The 14,644-nt window shown below is 62.8% G+C and overlaps 1 protein-coding gene across 3 annotated transcripts in view; it reads left to right on the forward strand.

Annotated features, from left to right (window-relative positions):
* AGAP3 (ArfGAP with GTPase domain, ankyrin repeat and PH domain 3) overlaps positions 1–14,644 on the forward strand; it is a 140,801-nt gene that overhangs the window by 38,979 nt on the left and 87,178 nt on the right. For 2 of the 3 annotated variants that reach the window (XM_083826071.1, XM_083826070.1), the window contains exon 2: positions 13,122–13,180. In XM_083826071.1, the coding sequence (XP_083682197.1) occupies positions 13,122–13,180 (59 nt within the window). Of the gene's footprint in view, positions 1–1,439; positions 2,371–13,121; positions 13,181–14,644 lie in introns of those variants that run through there. The other variant, XM_083826069.1, reaches the window with a different exon arrangement.

Here is a 14,644-nt window from a genome sequence, read left to right on the forward strand (position 1 = left end):
GGCCAGGATGCTGTTGGCCTTCTTGGCCACCTGAGCACACTGCTGGCTCATATTCAGCCGACTATCAACCAGTACTCCCAGGTCCTTCTTGGCCAGGCAGCTTTCCAGCCACTCACCTCCCAGCCTGGAGCGCTGCTTGGGGTTGTCGTGCCCCAGTGAAGCAGGTTGTTGGCCAACGCGAAGCAGCGGCTGTGCTGTGGGGATGGGGGGGCTGAAGCTGGCAGTGGTCAGGGAATGTTGCCTGTACTGAGAGGGAGGAAAGCCAAGGGGAGGAAAAAAGGAGGAGGAGGTCCTGGGGCCGTGCTAGAGACAGGGTGGGGAGCGTTGGAGAGGTAAAAGAGCCACTTTGCTGGGGGGCTGCGGAGGAGATGGACTGGGGAGAGGGACGGGGCTGAACGGCGCTGCGCTCGATCCAGGAGAAACGCCTTGCCCAGGCAGGAGATGGGAGCGGGGCTCTGGCTGGGGGCTGGCACTTGCTCCTCCGCAGCAGTCACTGCACCGGGCCCCTCCGGCGGGCGCAGCGGGGTCGGGAGGGCTTTAGGGGTAGTGCCGAGGCGCTGTTTGTCTGTTTGGTGCTGCCGGCGGCTAACTGCCCTCAGAAGGAGCCGCGCAGCCCCCCCTGCTCCTGGGTGCTGCTGAGACAGGGGAAGGGGCGCGGGGGGCGGCGGTGCTGCACCCGGGGGAGCGCCGGGGGGGTCGGGGGGCAGCCACGGCCGGCCCGCACAGGGAAGGCGACGGCGGTACGGGAACGGCCGTGGGCCCGAGCCCCCGCACAGGCTCCGGCTCCTCCGCCGCGGGTGGCCGGCACGGAGCTGCCCCGGCACGGAGCTGCCCCGGCACGGAGCTGCCCCGGCACGGAGCTGCCCCGGCCGGCCGCGGCCCGGCCCCGCAGCTCGCCCCCGGGCGCCGCCCGCAGCGGGGGCTCGGCCGCGGTGCCCGGTGTCGGGGCCCGGGTGGCGCCGCCGGGGCCGCGGCGGGGAGGGCGCTGCCGCCCCCTGCCGGCCCCGCGCTGCCACCGGCGGGGGCTCCCGGCGGGGCTCCGGGGGGGGCGGGCAGCGCCGCCGTGCCCGCGGCCCGAGCAGCGGGGGCGGCCGGGCGGGGGGCTCCGGCCCTGCGGCGCTCCGGGGGGCCGCGGGGCTCCCGGGGCCGCACCGCTCTCGGGGCCGGGCGGGCGGCGGGGCCGGCCCGGGAGGGCTCCGCGGGCGCGGGGCCGGGGCCGGGCCGCGGGGCAGCGCCCGCCCGGTGCCCGCTGCCCGCTGCCCGGCGGCCGGGGGAGGGCGCGGCCGCGCGGGGCGGCCCCGGCCCCGTTCCCGGCCCCGTTCCCGGCCCCGGCTGCTGTTCCGGGGCGGGCCCAGCCCCGCCGCCCGCGGCGCTCGGGAGCGCGGCCCGGGCATGCCGGCGCGGCGTGGGAGCCGGCGGGCGGCGGGCGGCGCGGGGGGGGGGCCCGCTGCGCCGCGTCCCCGGGGCCGGGCGGCCGAGAGCGGCGGGCGGCCCGGGGCCATGGGGCAGCCCCGCAGGTGACGATGGCGGAGGGCTGGCGCTGGAGCGAGGCGGGCCGGGGCCCCCCGCGGCCGAGCCCCCGCCGCGCCGTCAGCGTCTGCGAGTCGCTGGACCTGCAGGGCGTCCCCGCCGTCCAGGCCGCCCTCAAGGCCGCCCAGCAGCAGCGGCGCCGGCCCAAGAGCTTCTGCGCGGCGGGGAACGGGCTGGCGGCCGGCGCCCTGCCGCCCCCCGCGCCCCCCGGCGGGGCCCGCGGCAGCTTGCTGGACTTCTTCAGGCTGCGCCCGCCCCGCAGGCGGGAGGCGGACGGCGGCGGGGGCGCGGGGGCGCCGCTCGCCTCGGGGGCCGGCCCCGGGGCCGGGGGGGCGCCGCGCCCGCGGCCCAGCAGCATGACCTTCCTGCCGTCGGCCCGGCCGCAGCACCCCGCGGAGAGCCCCGGCTTCCTCCGGGGCGGCTCCCTGTGGGGCAGCCGCCGCTGGAACCTCTTCGGGGGCGGCGGCCGGAGCAGCCCGAGCCCCAGGAAGAACTTCAGCGCCCTGCGCAAGAGCTTCAGCTTCCGCCTGCGGCGGGGCCACGAGCTGCGGCGCTCGGAGTCGGGGGGCCTCCTGCGCCCCGCGCGCCTCCGCACCAAGAGCGAGGGGGACGCCGGCTCCCTGCACACCTGCCCCAGCAAGCGGGACCTGCTGTACCCGGAGCTGGCCAGGGTCGGGGGCAGGCTGCACGCGGACCCCGGGCAGCCGGGGGGACTCTGGAGACTCCTCACGAGCCGCTTCCGAAGGCGAGAGCGCGGCAGCACCGGCGGCGCCTCCCCCAAGGAGCCCCACGGCGGCGCCGACCCCGTCCTGCTGGGCAGCGGCCCGCTGCGAGCGCTGGGTAAGTGAGCGCAGGAGCGGCGCTGGCCCGGAGAGAGCGGAGCCCCCGGTGCCGGCGGGGCGGGCGGCAGTGGCCCGGCCCTGCTGGGGTCCCTGGGCTGCCACGGGCACCTGGCCGTGTCTCGGTGCTGCGCGGGGTGCGCGCTCGGGAAAGCTCGGCTGCAGCAGGGAAGCGTGGGCGTCTGTGGGGCCGTCTGGTGCCCCAGCGTGCTGGTGCCACCGTCACGAGCGCTGAAGGAGCAGCAGCGTGGCCGGCTTGGAGGAGATGCTGTGAGGGGTTCCTTCCCTTGCCTAGCCTCGTGGGTCCCACGTCCTCCTTGCCGTGTTGGTGTCCCAGCGAGGGCAGGGATAGCTGAGCCTTGTGCAGTGGGGTCAGGGCAGGCGGGGGAACTGAGACTCATGTCCTGCCTGCATGAGGGAGAGAGGGGTCCTGTTCCTGGGCAGGGGCTGAGTGATTTGGGAGGCCACCAGAGCAGAGGCAGGGAGCAGCATGAGGAGCTAGGGAGCACAGAAAGGTGCTGTTCCCGTCCTGTAAGCACTTCCCTGGTGCCGGAGTCTGTCTGGGTGCTGACTGCAGGGGTCTTGCCTTGGGGTGAGCGGGAACAGGGGGCGCTTGCGGGGCGCAGGGCAGCCTGCGAAATGCTGCGGTGGCTCCCGAGCGACATGGCAGGGGGACAGAGAGCAGGACCCCTGCGGGGACTGTGCCTGCGATGGACTGGTAGCTGAAGCTGCCGTTGCTCGCTTGGCTAACCAACCGCTGGGCCGTGCTGCGGTGGGTTGTGCTCCCGGTGCTGGGGCTGCGGGGCTGGCAGAGGCTCCGTGGGGGCTGCGCTGCCTGCGCCTCCCCGCCCGGTCCTGTTCCCCGTTCCCTGGCACGAGCACGCGGGGCGAGCGGAGCTGTGCAGGGGCCGGGAGGTGCGCAGCTCCCGCAGGCTTTTTAAGGCATTGAGCGCAGGGTGAACACAGCGGGGGGGCTGGGCTCGGGCCCTGCCGCTCTCCAGGCAGGCAGGGCAGCGCTTCCTGGCGCCCGCGAGCTGCTCTGGGTTTCCATCGCAGGGTTCCCGAGTCCTGGCCTCGTGGAAGCAACTCCCCGGCTTGGCTTGTGTGCCAGAGGGGTGGATTTGAGCTGGGGGGGCTCCCTGAGGAGCTGCGGGCACCCAGGGCAGCGCCGTGCCCAGGCGCTCCCCAGCAGGGCCGGCCCTGGGGGCTGAGCGCAGGAGCAGCTCTGCTGCAGCCTGAGCTTCGCTGCGGCACGGGTGCTGGCTGGGGAGCTCAAGGAGCTTGTTCCTGCCGGTCCCTTTGTCCTCGGGGCTCACTGTGCCTTCCAGGTGAAGGTCCGGTGTGTAGGCTCCGGCCGAGTGGCCGGGACTGCCTTTGCGTGCCGTAGGGTGCCTGGCTGTGCTCCCCTGCGGAGCCCTCCTCCTGCAGGGCCCCTGCTGGCTGGCAGGGGTGCCCGGGGCCGGGCGCGGTGCTCGGGCTGGGTGGCGGGAGGTTCCCAGGCAAGGGGAGGCTGCGCTCATGGCTGGGGAATGTGGGTGTATCCGGGCAGGGAGGGCCAGGCCCTGCCCGTGCGGCAGGGGGCCTGTTCCTGCTTGCCGGCGGCTTCCAGCAGGAGCTGTGCCAGCACCCGCCAGCCCTTCTGCTGCATTCCCAGGGGAGCAGCTGAGGTTGCTTGCTTGTGCCGGTGTCCTCGCGCCTCACCTGGCTACTGGGCTGGGACAGGTGGGGGCTCCCTTTGGGTCCATCTGCTGGAGAGCCTGGTGGTGCTTTACCAGGGGCACTGGAGAGGGCCTGGAGCCCTTGCTGGCGGCGATCAGCTGGCTGATGAGAGACCACTGCTGGCCAGGGCTGAGCATTTCCCCCTGTGGCCTGTGCTGGAGCCTGGGGATAACCTTTCCAGGCTGGCTGAAGGGCTGCCACTCACTGTGGCAGAGCAAGCACCACTTGCCGGAGCTGCAGAGTTGACGCTTTGGTTTGCTCCTCGCTCAGAACACCAGTTTTGTTGTTAGCTGCCTGGTTTTAACTTGGTCAAGATACGCTGTTCTGTGTCAATGAGATGTGAAGAAGCAGCCATGACGTCTGCAGGCTAAAGCTGCTGTTTGTCCTGTTTTATATGTCCCGTCTCTCCATGAAGCGTGCTGGTCTGTGGGCTCTGGCTCAGGGGGAGCTGTGAGCCTCCGAGCCGGGAAGCTGTAGGTTGGACACGGACAGTCTCAGTACTGCTCCAGCGTGGCCGTACTGGAGATCTCTGCCCTGCTCCTGTTTCAGACTTGTAGGCCAATAGTGTTTGTAACACATGCTCAGCACTTCAAAAACTTAGATGCTTTACGCTAGCGCTGCCTACCTTAGCCCTAGGAAAGTTGCTACCGTAGTCCCAACATGCCCTCCCAGGGGGGTGCAGCTGCAGTTGCGGTTATCAGCTCGTTGGAAAAGTTGGGTATATTAGTCCAGGCAGGGATCCAAGCCAACTTTGCTACCCTGTTCCCAGTACTGGGAGGATTTTGTTTATAGCAAGCTCAGATACCGGCCCAGCGCAGCGCTCTGCTGTGTAGGCATTCCCAAAGGCCCGTCGGACTCCGGAGGACGGTCCCAGTGCTCTTCTGCAAGCCTTGCTGAGACCTCCTCTGGGCTCCGTGCGCAGCGTTGGCTCCCTGCTGATGCAGGGGTCCAGCCTGGACCAAGCACAGGGAGGGACGATCAGGGCAAGGCAGAATTTGTTGCCTGAAAGAGTTGAAGAGCTTTTCTTGGTGTATCAGAATGAAGGCTGGCAGGGGATGTGATTTTCTGTAAATACAGCAAGGAAGGACGAGAGCCCTTGGAGCTGGAACAAAGTCAGCACAAAGTCCAGCCACTTTGGAGTGACCACAAATAACAGCGGTCGGCGGTTCAGAGGAACGTTTCCAGGTCTCAGCTGGCGCGGTTCTGAAGGAGTGCTCTGACACAGGCTTGGGAAGGCTGCGCAGGCTTGGGGTTGAAGTTTTCCCTGCTCATGGAGGGATCGCATAAAGGGTACAGCAGCTCTGGCAGCGGCATCTGGACTCCGCAGCTCAGGAAGTGTTCCTTGCAACCATATTCCCATCTTTCGGAAAGATGGTCTGCTTTTTTAAGGTGCCTTAAGGTTTTGAGGTAACTCCCTCTGCTCCTCTGTTCGGTGTTTGACCATGCAGAGGACTAACGTGTAGGCCGTTGTGTGAGAGAAGATTACCAGGAGAAGGGGAAGGTGTTTTTATATTAATAAGGTGAAGTTTGCATAGCGAGTTGAGTAGATAATGATATGTATCATCTCTTGTTAGTACCTGCCTGAGCTTAGCGGGGAGAGTTTGGTGAGGAGCAAAGATGGCATGATGAGTTTGGAGACTGTGCGTCGGACGCTGAGCCCAGCCTGGTGTCCACGCTTCAGAAAAACTTGGAAATCCGGAAGGTACTGAGGAAGGAGTTGTGGGGACACAGAAACGCCTAATTCTCAGGGCAGGGTCGCAGGAGATGTGTGCAGTAGGTGCAGAGGTGTTTGATTGCAGTCTTCAGATATCCATAGGAAGGGGGAACTTCAAAAAACAGTGCCTTTTTAATCGTAACCTGCCTTGGCTTGTGGGTTTAAACAGCTAGAGCTGAAGTCAGACATATTTGGAGCAGGTTTTTACTGGCGAAGTGAGTCCCCGGCACAGCGCTGGCGTTGGGAAGGCGGTGGGTTGTCTGTGACTGCAGGTCACTGGCGGGGAGGGCCGTCTCCTCCAGCAGGCTCCGGCTGTCAGGGCCCACAGGGTTCGGTGACGTTCCTTGGTCTGCGAGCGTTTGGACGTGGACTGGCAGGTAGTAGGCTCCGGGAGGCCTGGGACAAACCCTCCACAGCACGTGCGCTGCCCAGTACACGTTGGGTGACGGCAGGGCAGGTGCCCGAGCTGCTGCTGCCCGCAGTATCGCTAAGAAACGAGGGTGGAAGTTGATAATGGCACGCTTCTTTTCCAGAGGTACACAAGATTCTCTCCCTTCACTGCTGCTGAATATTTAAAGCTCTGGTGAGATAATCCTTGTGAAGAACGCATCCCACACACGGTCTCTGCACCAGCTGAGCTCCCTGACAGGAACACCAGCCTTGCGTGTGGAGGCCCTTGACCTGGAGAAATCTCTCTCCCTGCCAGCATTGCCAGGTTGAGGCTTTATCAAGCCCGGCCTGGGAGAGGTGGCTCTGCCCAGGCTTGTAGCGCTCTGCTGCCCTTTTATCTGCTTGTGTGGGCGGGTGGGTACTTTGGAACTTGGTTTGTGTGGGCACCTCGGTGTTTGTTCGGCCTCTGACCTGCTTTCGAAGCTGGTTTTAATGTCCAGGGTTTCAGTGTCCGAGTTAGTTCCACAGTGGCTTGGATAATGAGGTGGTTAATTATTAGTTGCTGTGTGCGGAGGCCAGATGTGCCTGGCACTCACTCTCCTGAAGCACAAGGTAGGTGAACCTGCTGCGCTTCATCCTACGAAGAGATCCGTCTGCAAGGGGGCAGGGCCCGTTCTCCTCCCAGCTTTGCAGCAGCAATGGGTGCAAGCAGCAGAGGGCCGGCACTGCCATGGTTGCGTTCGCGCTGGGTGTTCTGTGAAGGCGGGTGGAGCTGTTGGGAGCACCCTCTGTGCTGGAGGGTTCGGCTCTTCCCTTCCTAGCGTGTGACGCGGTTGGGGCCCCCAGCCGTGGTCCGTCTGCCGGCCACTGATGGTGCCCGGCCTAACTGACAGAGAGGCGGCGGCTGCCAGAGTGCCTGCCTCACGTCTGCTCCTGCTCGCGGCGGGGGCCTTGCGTGTACCCGTCCTTCGGTATGCGTGTCGCCTTCTGGCGCGTAGAGCTGTGCCGGGAGACCTCGCCGAGAGGAGGCGGTGGGCCTGAATCTCCTTTTCCAGGGAGAGGTCAGGTCGGTCGCCCCTCTGGCGTGGCTGTGCCTTGTGCCTCAGACCAAGGCCACCATGTGGCTGTGCAACGGCACTCGGCATCCAAGTGGTGCCGTGAGTCCCCTGCTTCTGCTTTGGAGGTCAGATGCGCCTGGGGAAGGTGTTCAGCCACAGGGCTGACAGTCTGGTCTCTTCTGTATTATTAAATAACAAAGAAGAGGGAGGAAGAGTGACTGGGTGTGTTTTAATGTGAAATACTAAACAATACAGGTAGTCCAGCAGTGCAGCTAATGGAGTGAATCACTACTCCCCTGTGTCTACACGAGCCCCAGCGATGAGGGGGAGGATGGTTCACGAGGGTGTTAGCCCAGCTGGAGACAATCTGTGCTGAACCAGCTCGTGCCAAGGCGCTGGCACTGCAGGGAAGGTGCTAACGCGGAACTGCCCGCCTGGGTTTTGGGTAGTGGGTGTTCATGCGTTGGGCAGATCAGCTCACGTTGTCTGCTGGCTTCGTGTGTGCTTCCACGTGGTCGCTGCCTCTCCCCTGGAGAAGGCTGCGGTCGCTTCTTCCAGCAGGGACGGTGCCCGAGTGGCCGGCATCGCACCCTGCCCCGCTCAGTGCGGGACGCGGGCGGGAGGGGAATAGTGTCACCAGCAGGGAGACCCCCACACCCCGAAGGATCTCCTTGCGTTAATTTGAACGCGTAACTGACGGGGACGGAGCATGCGGTGGCACAGAGCTCAGGCAGGTGAGAGGCAGGGAGCCTCCATGGGCTGCGGTTTAGTAGTGAACGAGGAACGCTGGGGGTGGACGGAGCTGACATCAGCGAGCTGTGTCAGCTTCTTTCGACAGTCAGGTTACTTGGCCTATGGCTGTTTTGGGTGGTTGAGAAACCGCTCTTGAGGTGCCTTTCTGACAGCTTCACGGATTTCATCCGCCCCTCCCGCACACGGCGGCTGCTTTCACTTGCTGTGAGGAGGAGCGGGTGGATGGGGAAAGCAGCGCAGGGAAACGGAGCGAGCAGGGCAGCTCCCCACAGCCGGGCACGGGGGCTGCCTGTCCGGGGGGGCCGCGGGGCGCGGGGTGGTGCAGGGCGACGTGGCTGCAGCGCCTGCATGGGGCAGGACTGCAGGGCGGGCCGTGCGGATGTCGGCACGTCGTGCCGGGCTGCGTGTGTCCGTGCACTGGGAGAGGCGACGGGTGCGTGCGGGGAGCAGAACGGTGGGGCGTAAGGGTGGCTGGGCGGCCGGCTGCGGTGGCGGGTTTGTAAGGCTCAGCTGGGGCGCGCACCGCGGCTGGCAGCGTGGAATTGGGTCGTGCTCCAGGTCCTCGGGCTTCTGGGCGAGCGGGTGGTCTTGAGGACCTTGTCTCGGGCGGTAGGTGGGAACGGTGTAGAAAGGGCGATTCTTCAGGTGCTGCAGGAAGTGCCGCATCTTGCTCGGGGCAGGAGGAGGCGTAGTGCTATGGGCTGCTGGTCGATGCAGACAAAGGCATTTTTTTCCTCTTTTTGAGGGCCAGAGCCAAGCTTCTCCCTGTGGTCTGTAAGGAGTACTAGAAGTGTATGTGTGAGAATGTTGCTCTGTTAACTAAGTAATTTGGGGAGCCTGACACTAATGCCTCCTGGTTATGAGAAGTTTCAGCTTTCAGGGCGTGGTTTAAGAAAGCCCCCAAACTCTGCTTGAAGGCCGCGTGAAGCCAAAACTGAAGAACAACCGGTCAGTGGCAGTAGTTCAGAGTGAAGGTGAAACTCGGTTGGAATGCTCTTCCAGCATAGCCTCCTTTCTTCTGCACAAGACCGACTCACTTGGCACTGCTGTGTTGGGCAGAGGTGTGTTGGAGGGCTTGCTGCAGGACACCGTGATGCTGGTTCCGCACTCCCGCCTCTGGCAGGAGCTGGAAAGTTTCCCAGGCATGCCATGAGGTGAAGGCAGAGGACAGTGCCAAAGACATCTGGTCCCAGACGGGCAAACCCAAGTGTGCCAGGACGCCCAGCCTCCTCGCATCACTTCGCTGCTGTGTCCAGGCACTGCCATGCTTCGTCACCAGTCCTGGTGGCAGAAGACCCCTCCGGCACTGCATCCTTCAGCTGATCAGGAAGGTCAGAGGGTGAGTGGGTCAGTGCAGGTGGCCATGAGGGAAGCCCACCGGGGCCACTCCGCGAGGCAGGAGGTGCCCGGCCGGCTCCGGGAGCACCACAGATTCCCACTGAGCAGGAAGAGCTATCTGCTGTGCCCTGGTGGCTCCTCCATTGTAGGCAGTTGGAAATGAGGATAGGACGTCTTCCTGAAGGAAGGGAATTTTAGTGGAAAGGTTCATGTGTACATGTACAGCTTGTGATGGCAGATGGACACAAGGGCCTTCTGTTCCTGACATCTGAGCCTCTGGCTTTGGAGGTGAAGCACAGCTGGAATTGGCCCCTCTAAGATTTGTGTCTCAGAAACATTTCCAGCTGATTTTGAAGTGATGCTGTGCCTGTCTTCAGTTCAAGGCCACTTCCACTCTAGTCTTTGTTCCTTCTGCCATGTAGTCAGTAAGCACTTGCTGTTACCTTTCTGGGCATTGGAATACGAGTGGGGTCAGCTGTACTGTCGTGAGCACATGCCGCGGAGGTATCCAGCCCGCAGTGTGCCGGCAGCGTGCCGTGCTGCTCCAGCCGGCTGATCGGTAGGGGAGCGGCGGGGTGGTGTGGGCAGGGCTGGTCGCACAGTGAGCCTTCCCAGAACAGCCGTCTGTTCTCCTGCTGCGGGTGCGATGCTGAGGTGCTCAGCACGGGCAGTGGGCTCGTCTGCTTCGTCTGAACGAGGTGTGCCGGAGCAGGGGGGAAGCGGAGGACAGCGGAGGGCGGGCAGGCTGGGAGCCTGCCACGCAGAAAAGAGGAGTCAGCGGTGAAACCGGGGGCGGTGGTGATCAGGGTGGCTGGAGAAGCTAGTTTGCTGTCTGGTACAAGGGCAGGGCAGATCGGTGAAGTCAAGCCCAAAACAAACAAGAAATTGGGTTTTCAAGGAATGTGTATTTACACTCCTGAAACTCCTTGTTAAAGAGCAATACGGAAGTGAAATTTGATGTGGTTTTAAAAGGGGACGGAACAAGCGTACTAAACAGCCGCACCAGACGAGGCTCAGGAGATGCCTGAGCCGCAGAGATCAGGGCTGCAGACAGCGGGGGGTGGTACCGTGCGCCCTTACTGCCTGCGACCAGCGGGCCGGCGCGGGAAGGGCCTTGCCCTGCGTGGCTCGGCATCGACCTGCGCTGCGGGGTGCAGGCGGTGAGGTGCCGGCACCCAGGGAGCGGGGCTGGGCAGAGCCGGCGTGCCGGGACCACGGCTGGCATCACCGCGCACACACGTCTGCCCCGGGCTGCGGTGCAGGCGCTGCCCATGCTGGCAGCCGGTGGCAAGCAGGGAGCACGGGTCGAACGTCGGCGCCTTGGGTTAGGCACGCTAATAGTGTTTGTTAATTGAGTGTGTTACATGGCTCGATATAGCTAAATTGGCACTGCGTCACAGTTTATTTGTGTTGGGATTTACTCAGAGGCCTCCACAGCAAGTTAAAAATCTGTTGTCAATGAACTCCTGAACCTTGCTTAAAAAAAGACATGTTAGAATAGTTAGCAAGGAGGCAGCTAGCAAAAATTCACCTGTTTTCTCTCTCCTGAGCATCCAAGAACAGGAAGAGGCAAGAGAACAGCCTGCCCTCTCCGGGTCTCTCTCTCTGCCTCTCTCTGTTTTAAAGCCAAGTCAACAAGTGGGTTTTACTTATGCTCCGTTCAAAATCTCTGGAAAATTATGCCTGATTTTTGCCAGTTTTTCGCAGTTCAAGGAAATATTATGCGTAGTCAAACAGTGCAAGTGTGCTGCCTTTGTCTGGTCTGGAGGGAGGGGATGCCAGTAAAGCAGAAAGTAGTAATGCTGCAATGCTGCTTTAACCACCGTGGTTAACCAACAAAGGAACTAAGCAGAGCAAAAGTTACGGGAGGAGGTGATACCTTTTTTTAGACTACGTAATGTGTTTGGAAACCCAGGTGTGTTGTCTCTCGCCTTTTTGAAAGGGCTCCAGAACTTGTCATTTTCCTCTTTCTCTTTAATAGTTACTTTTATAAAGGTTTTACTCCTGCCTTAAAACTTTTCCTGTAACAGAAAGAAAGAACAGGTGGGCAAGAGAGACCCCAAAGAAACAACTCCTCTTACAAACCGTCACGATGGCGATGAGCACCCTTGTGTTCCTGCATCAGACGTGCGTTTCATTTGTCTGTAGTTTCTGAAACGTTAGTGCTGATAAATGAGTGTACGGATGGTAACTTCTAGGTACGAGCACCGCGTTCTTCCCGTTTTTGACACGATGGGAAAAGTGCTGCGGCCCGCAGTGCCGGTGGCTGCGTGAGCGCTGTGCCGGAGGCGCCGTGGCGCTTGGCGCTTCTCTGCGGCACACGGCGTGCGGGCACTGCGGGCAGGGCCCCGCGGCCATGGAGAAGCTGTGGGCTGCGCGTCCCCGCTGTCCTGGGCTGGCCGGAGCAGGCTGTCTGAGATGGATTAGCCTGGAGAGGAGAAGGGGCTGTGGCTGTCGGAGTCGTGTGCTCAGCTCCCCCCAGGAGCTGTGAGGGCAAGGGATGGCCGTCGGCTGGCTCCTGGCGGGGCTGGAGAGCCCGGCCTGCTCCTCGATCCTGCCAGCGCCACGGCTGGTTTCAGCGTGCGGTGCCCTGCGGTGGCCGGGGGCGAAGCCCAGAAGCCATCGCTCCGACGGCGTGCGGTGCAGGGAGCGGGGGACGGGCAGCGGGGCAGGCCCAGGGCCGCCCCTCGTGGTGGCAGCCCCGGGTGACCCGCAGGGCTGCACCGCGCTGGCACCGCCCTGGCACCGCGCTGGCGTGTTCAACAGCTCGCGGACTCGCCTCTTCCCTTTTGGGCCTGCCTGAGAGTTTCATTTCCGTGACGGTCTGACTACACCACGTTCGTTACGTGTTCCTAGAGAAGCAGTGCACAGGTTTCTGCTCTCTAAAAACCCCTGTCACTTTTATGCTGTTAACAGACAGCAAGTGCTGCTCTTCTGTTTAACCCCCCACCCTGCAGCCGTCCCAGCCTGGGGTGTAGGATGCCTCTCCTAAGGCAAACGCAGTACACCAAGTCTGCTAGGAGTGGCTGCTAGCAACTGCTGATACTTGAGGTGTTCTCCAGTCTCCTGCTCCTCCTCCGGTGTGTCTGGTTTTATTTGGGAAGTCTGTTGTTCGGCCAGCTCCTAGGGATGGTTTAGATGTAAATGAAGGGTTTGTGATTTCTGTGGCAGGAGGAGGGTGCTCCCTGTGCCACTCAGAGCTGTTCCTGGTTGTTACAACCTTCGTAAGCCTATTGCGCTGTTCTGCAAATTACATAACGTGCACGTAATTAATTGTGTTCACTTTCAGTCGAGAACATGTATTATGACATGCCTCAGCTCCTTATCCGCACTGCATACAGCCCGCTGGTACTGCAGCGCGAGCGCAGTGCTCGGGGCACCCCGCTGGGCGCCTTCGGTGCAGGGGCGCGTGTCCCATGTCCCCACAGGGGGCTGCTCCCTGGAGCTCCCCGCACCCCGTGTGCCTCGGGGAGGGGTGCTGTAAGGCTTTCTGCACTGCTGCGGGGGAGGAGGGAGCTGCCCCATGCGCCGTGAGCTCCGCGCTGCCTCCTGCCCTGGGCTGGCCGCTCCTTCTGTCCTGAGCTGCGGCTCCAGGGCCGCCAGGCACAGGCGGTGTCGGGCCTCGCATGGCTCTGCCGGCGCTGGAGCGGCTGGGGGGGCTGAGCCACAGGTCTCCTGGCTCTCGTGAGCAGGGTGGGCATGGCGGAGGGAGGAGGCTCCGGAGGGATCCCGAGGGACACTGGTGACCCGTTGTGATGATTTCTCCTCTCTGTTCTGCAGATTCGTTTGTGAACAGCCAGGAATGGACCCTGAGTCGCTCGGTGCCTGAGCTGAAGGTGGTGAGTACCCACGACTCGTGCCTCAGATACCCCTGGTTCTCTGATGCTTCTCCAAACCCCCAAGGAAAGCCCACGTTTTCCTGTGGCTGAGTGAATTTGCATAGGGGTTTCGGCCTCAGAGGGAGGAGCTGGGGCTTCCGCTGTGCTGGGGGAAGGTGAGGGTTTCTCAGTGGGTCACACTTGTGCAGGAGGGGTTGGTGGTCTGGGAGAGCACTCGGGTGCAGAGGCCCAAAGGCAGTATTTGAGCGCCTCACCCTTCCTGCTGGCCACAACGGAGCCATAATTCCCAGCCGTCCCAGAGCCCCAAGATATCCCTGCCGCAGAGGGATACCGATGGGATGAAGCCATCACCTCTGGTGCTTTGTTCTGCTCGACAGAAGGCACCAAGCTCTGCGGTTTGTCAGCGTGGGGTGGGTTTCCTGCAGCACTCTGTTACCAGGCGTCCTTGCCTGCTTGTCGGGTGAACACCAGAGGGGGGGGACACGGTGTCTGCTGCCTCCGTGCCCATCTCGCCCCCCGCACAGCCCTGATCGCGTGGGCCTCCTGCGACGGGGACCTGGCCTCAGGGCGCAGCGCCTCTGAGACCGGAGGCATTTCCACCACTGGTCGCTGCTGGTGGCGCATGCCTGCTCGCTGGGGCTGTCCGAGCTGGCGTGGGCCAGGGGTGCTGGAGGATGTGGGTGGTGTCTGCTCAAGCCGAGCTGGCTGGTGGGCACGAGAGCCAGCAGCCATGCGTGGGGCCAGGGGGGGAAGCAGGACCTCCCTTCTGGTGGCAGTGAGCTTCAGACTGGTGAGCGGTGCTCTGCCAAGGAGTGAGCCCAGGGGACAGTGGTGCAGGGGATGGCTGGGTGGGCAGGACACCAAGCATTTCCACGTGTGCCTGGCTGTTCTTAGGCACCTCGGCAGTCTGCTCCAGCGCTTCGCTCTTCTTGCGCTCTCTGCAGCAGCCTGTAACTCCTTTTGAAGCCTGTTGGGCATGTCTCCCTTGAGCCCTTTCAAGATTAATTTTTTCAATCTTAATCTCAAGAACAAGAAGCGTTTTTGCAAAACATACAAGCAGCATGCTGCCACAGTTGTTCTCACCTGCAGTTAAGTATAAATTGAAACAAACTTTGAATATTCAGTTGTTAGTTTGGCTTGTGAAGTGAGTGTCTGTTCAAAAATATTCTTGCAGCTATTCTGTGTATTGCTTTCTGACACGTTAACAGTGTGCAGGCCGCAAAGCAGTGCTGCAAGCTAAACAAACCTAAAGCCTTCAGCTCGTTCTGAACCTACAGAAACCTTTTCCTGTGTTTTCCGTGACCTCTGGGAATCTCTGCTTCTCTGGAGTTTCATCCGGCTGATGCGGTTCTTCTAAGAGCTGAAGCCGCTCGGAGGGCTGGTTCCCGGCGGTGCGGGGCTGTGCCCCTCTCTGCTGTGTCCCCGGGGCTCTGCTGCGGCAGCTGGCTGCAGGGGGCCGGTCGT

The sequence above is a fragment of the Anser anser genome, assembly GCF_964211835.1.
Source record: "Anser anser genome assembly, chromosome: 2".
NCBI lineage: Eukaryota > Metazoa > Chordata > Aves > Anseriformes > Anatidae > Anser > Anser anser.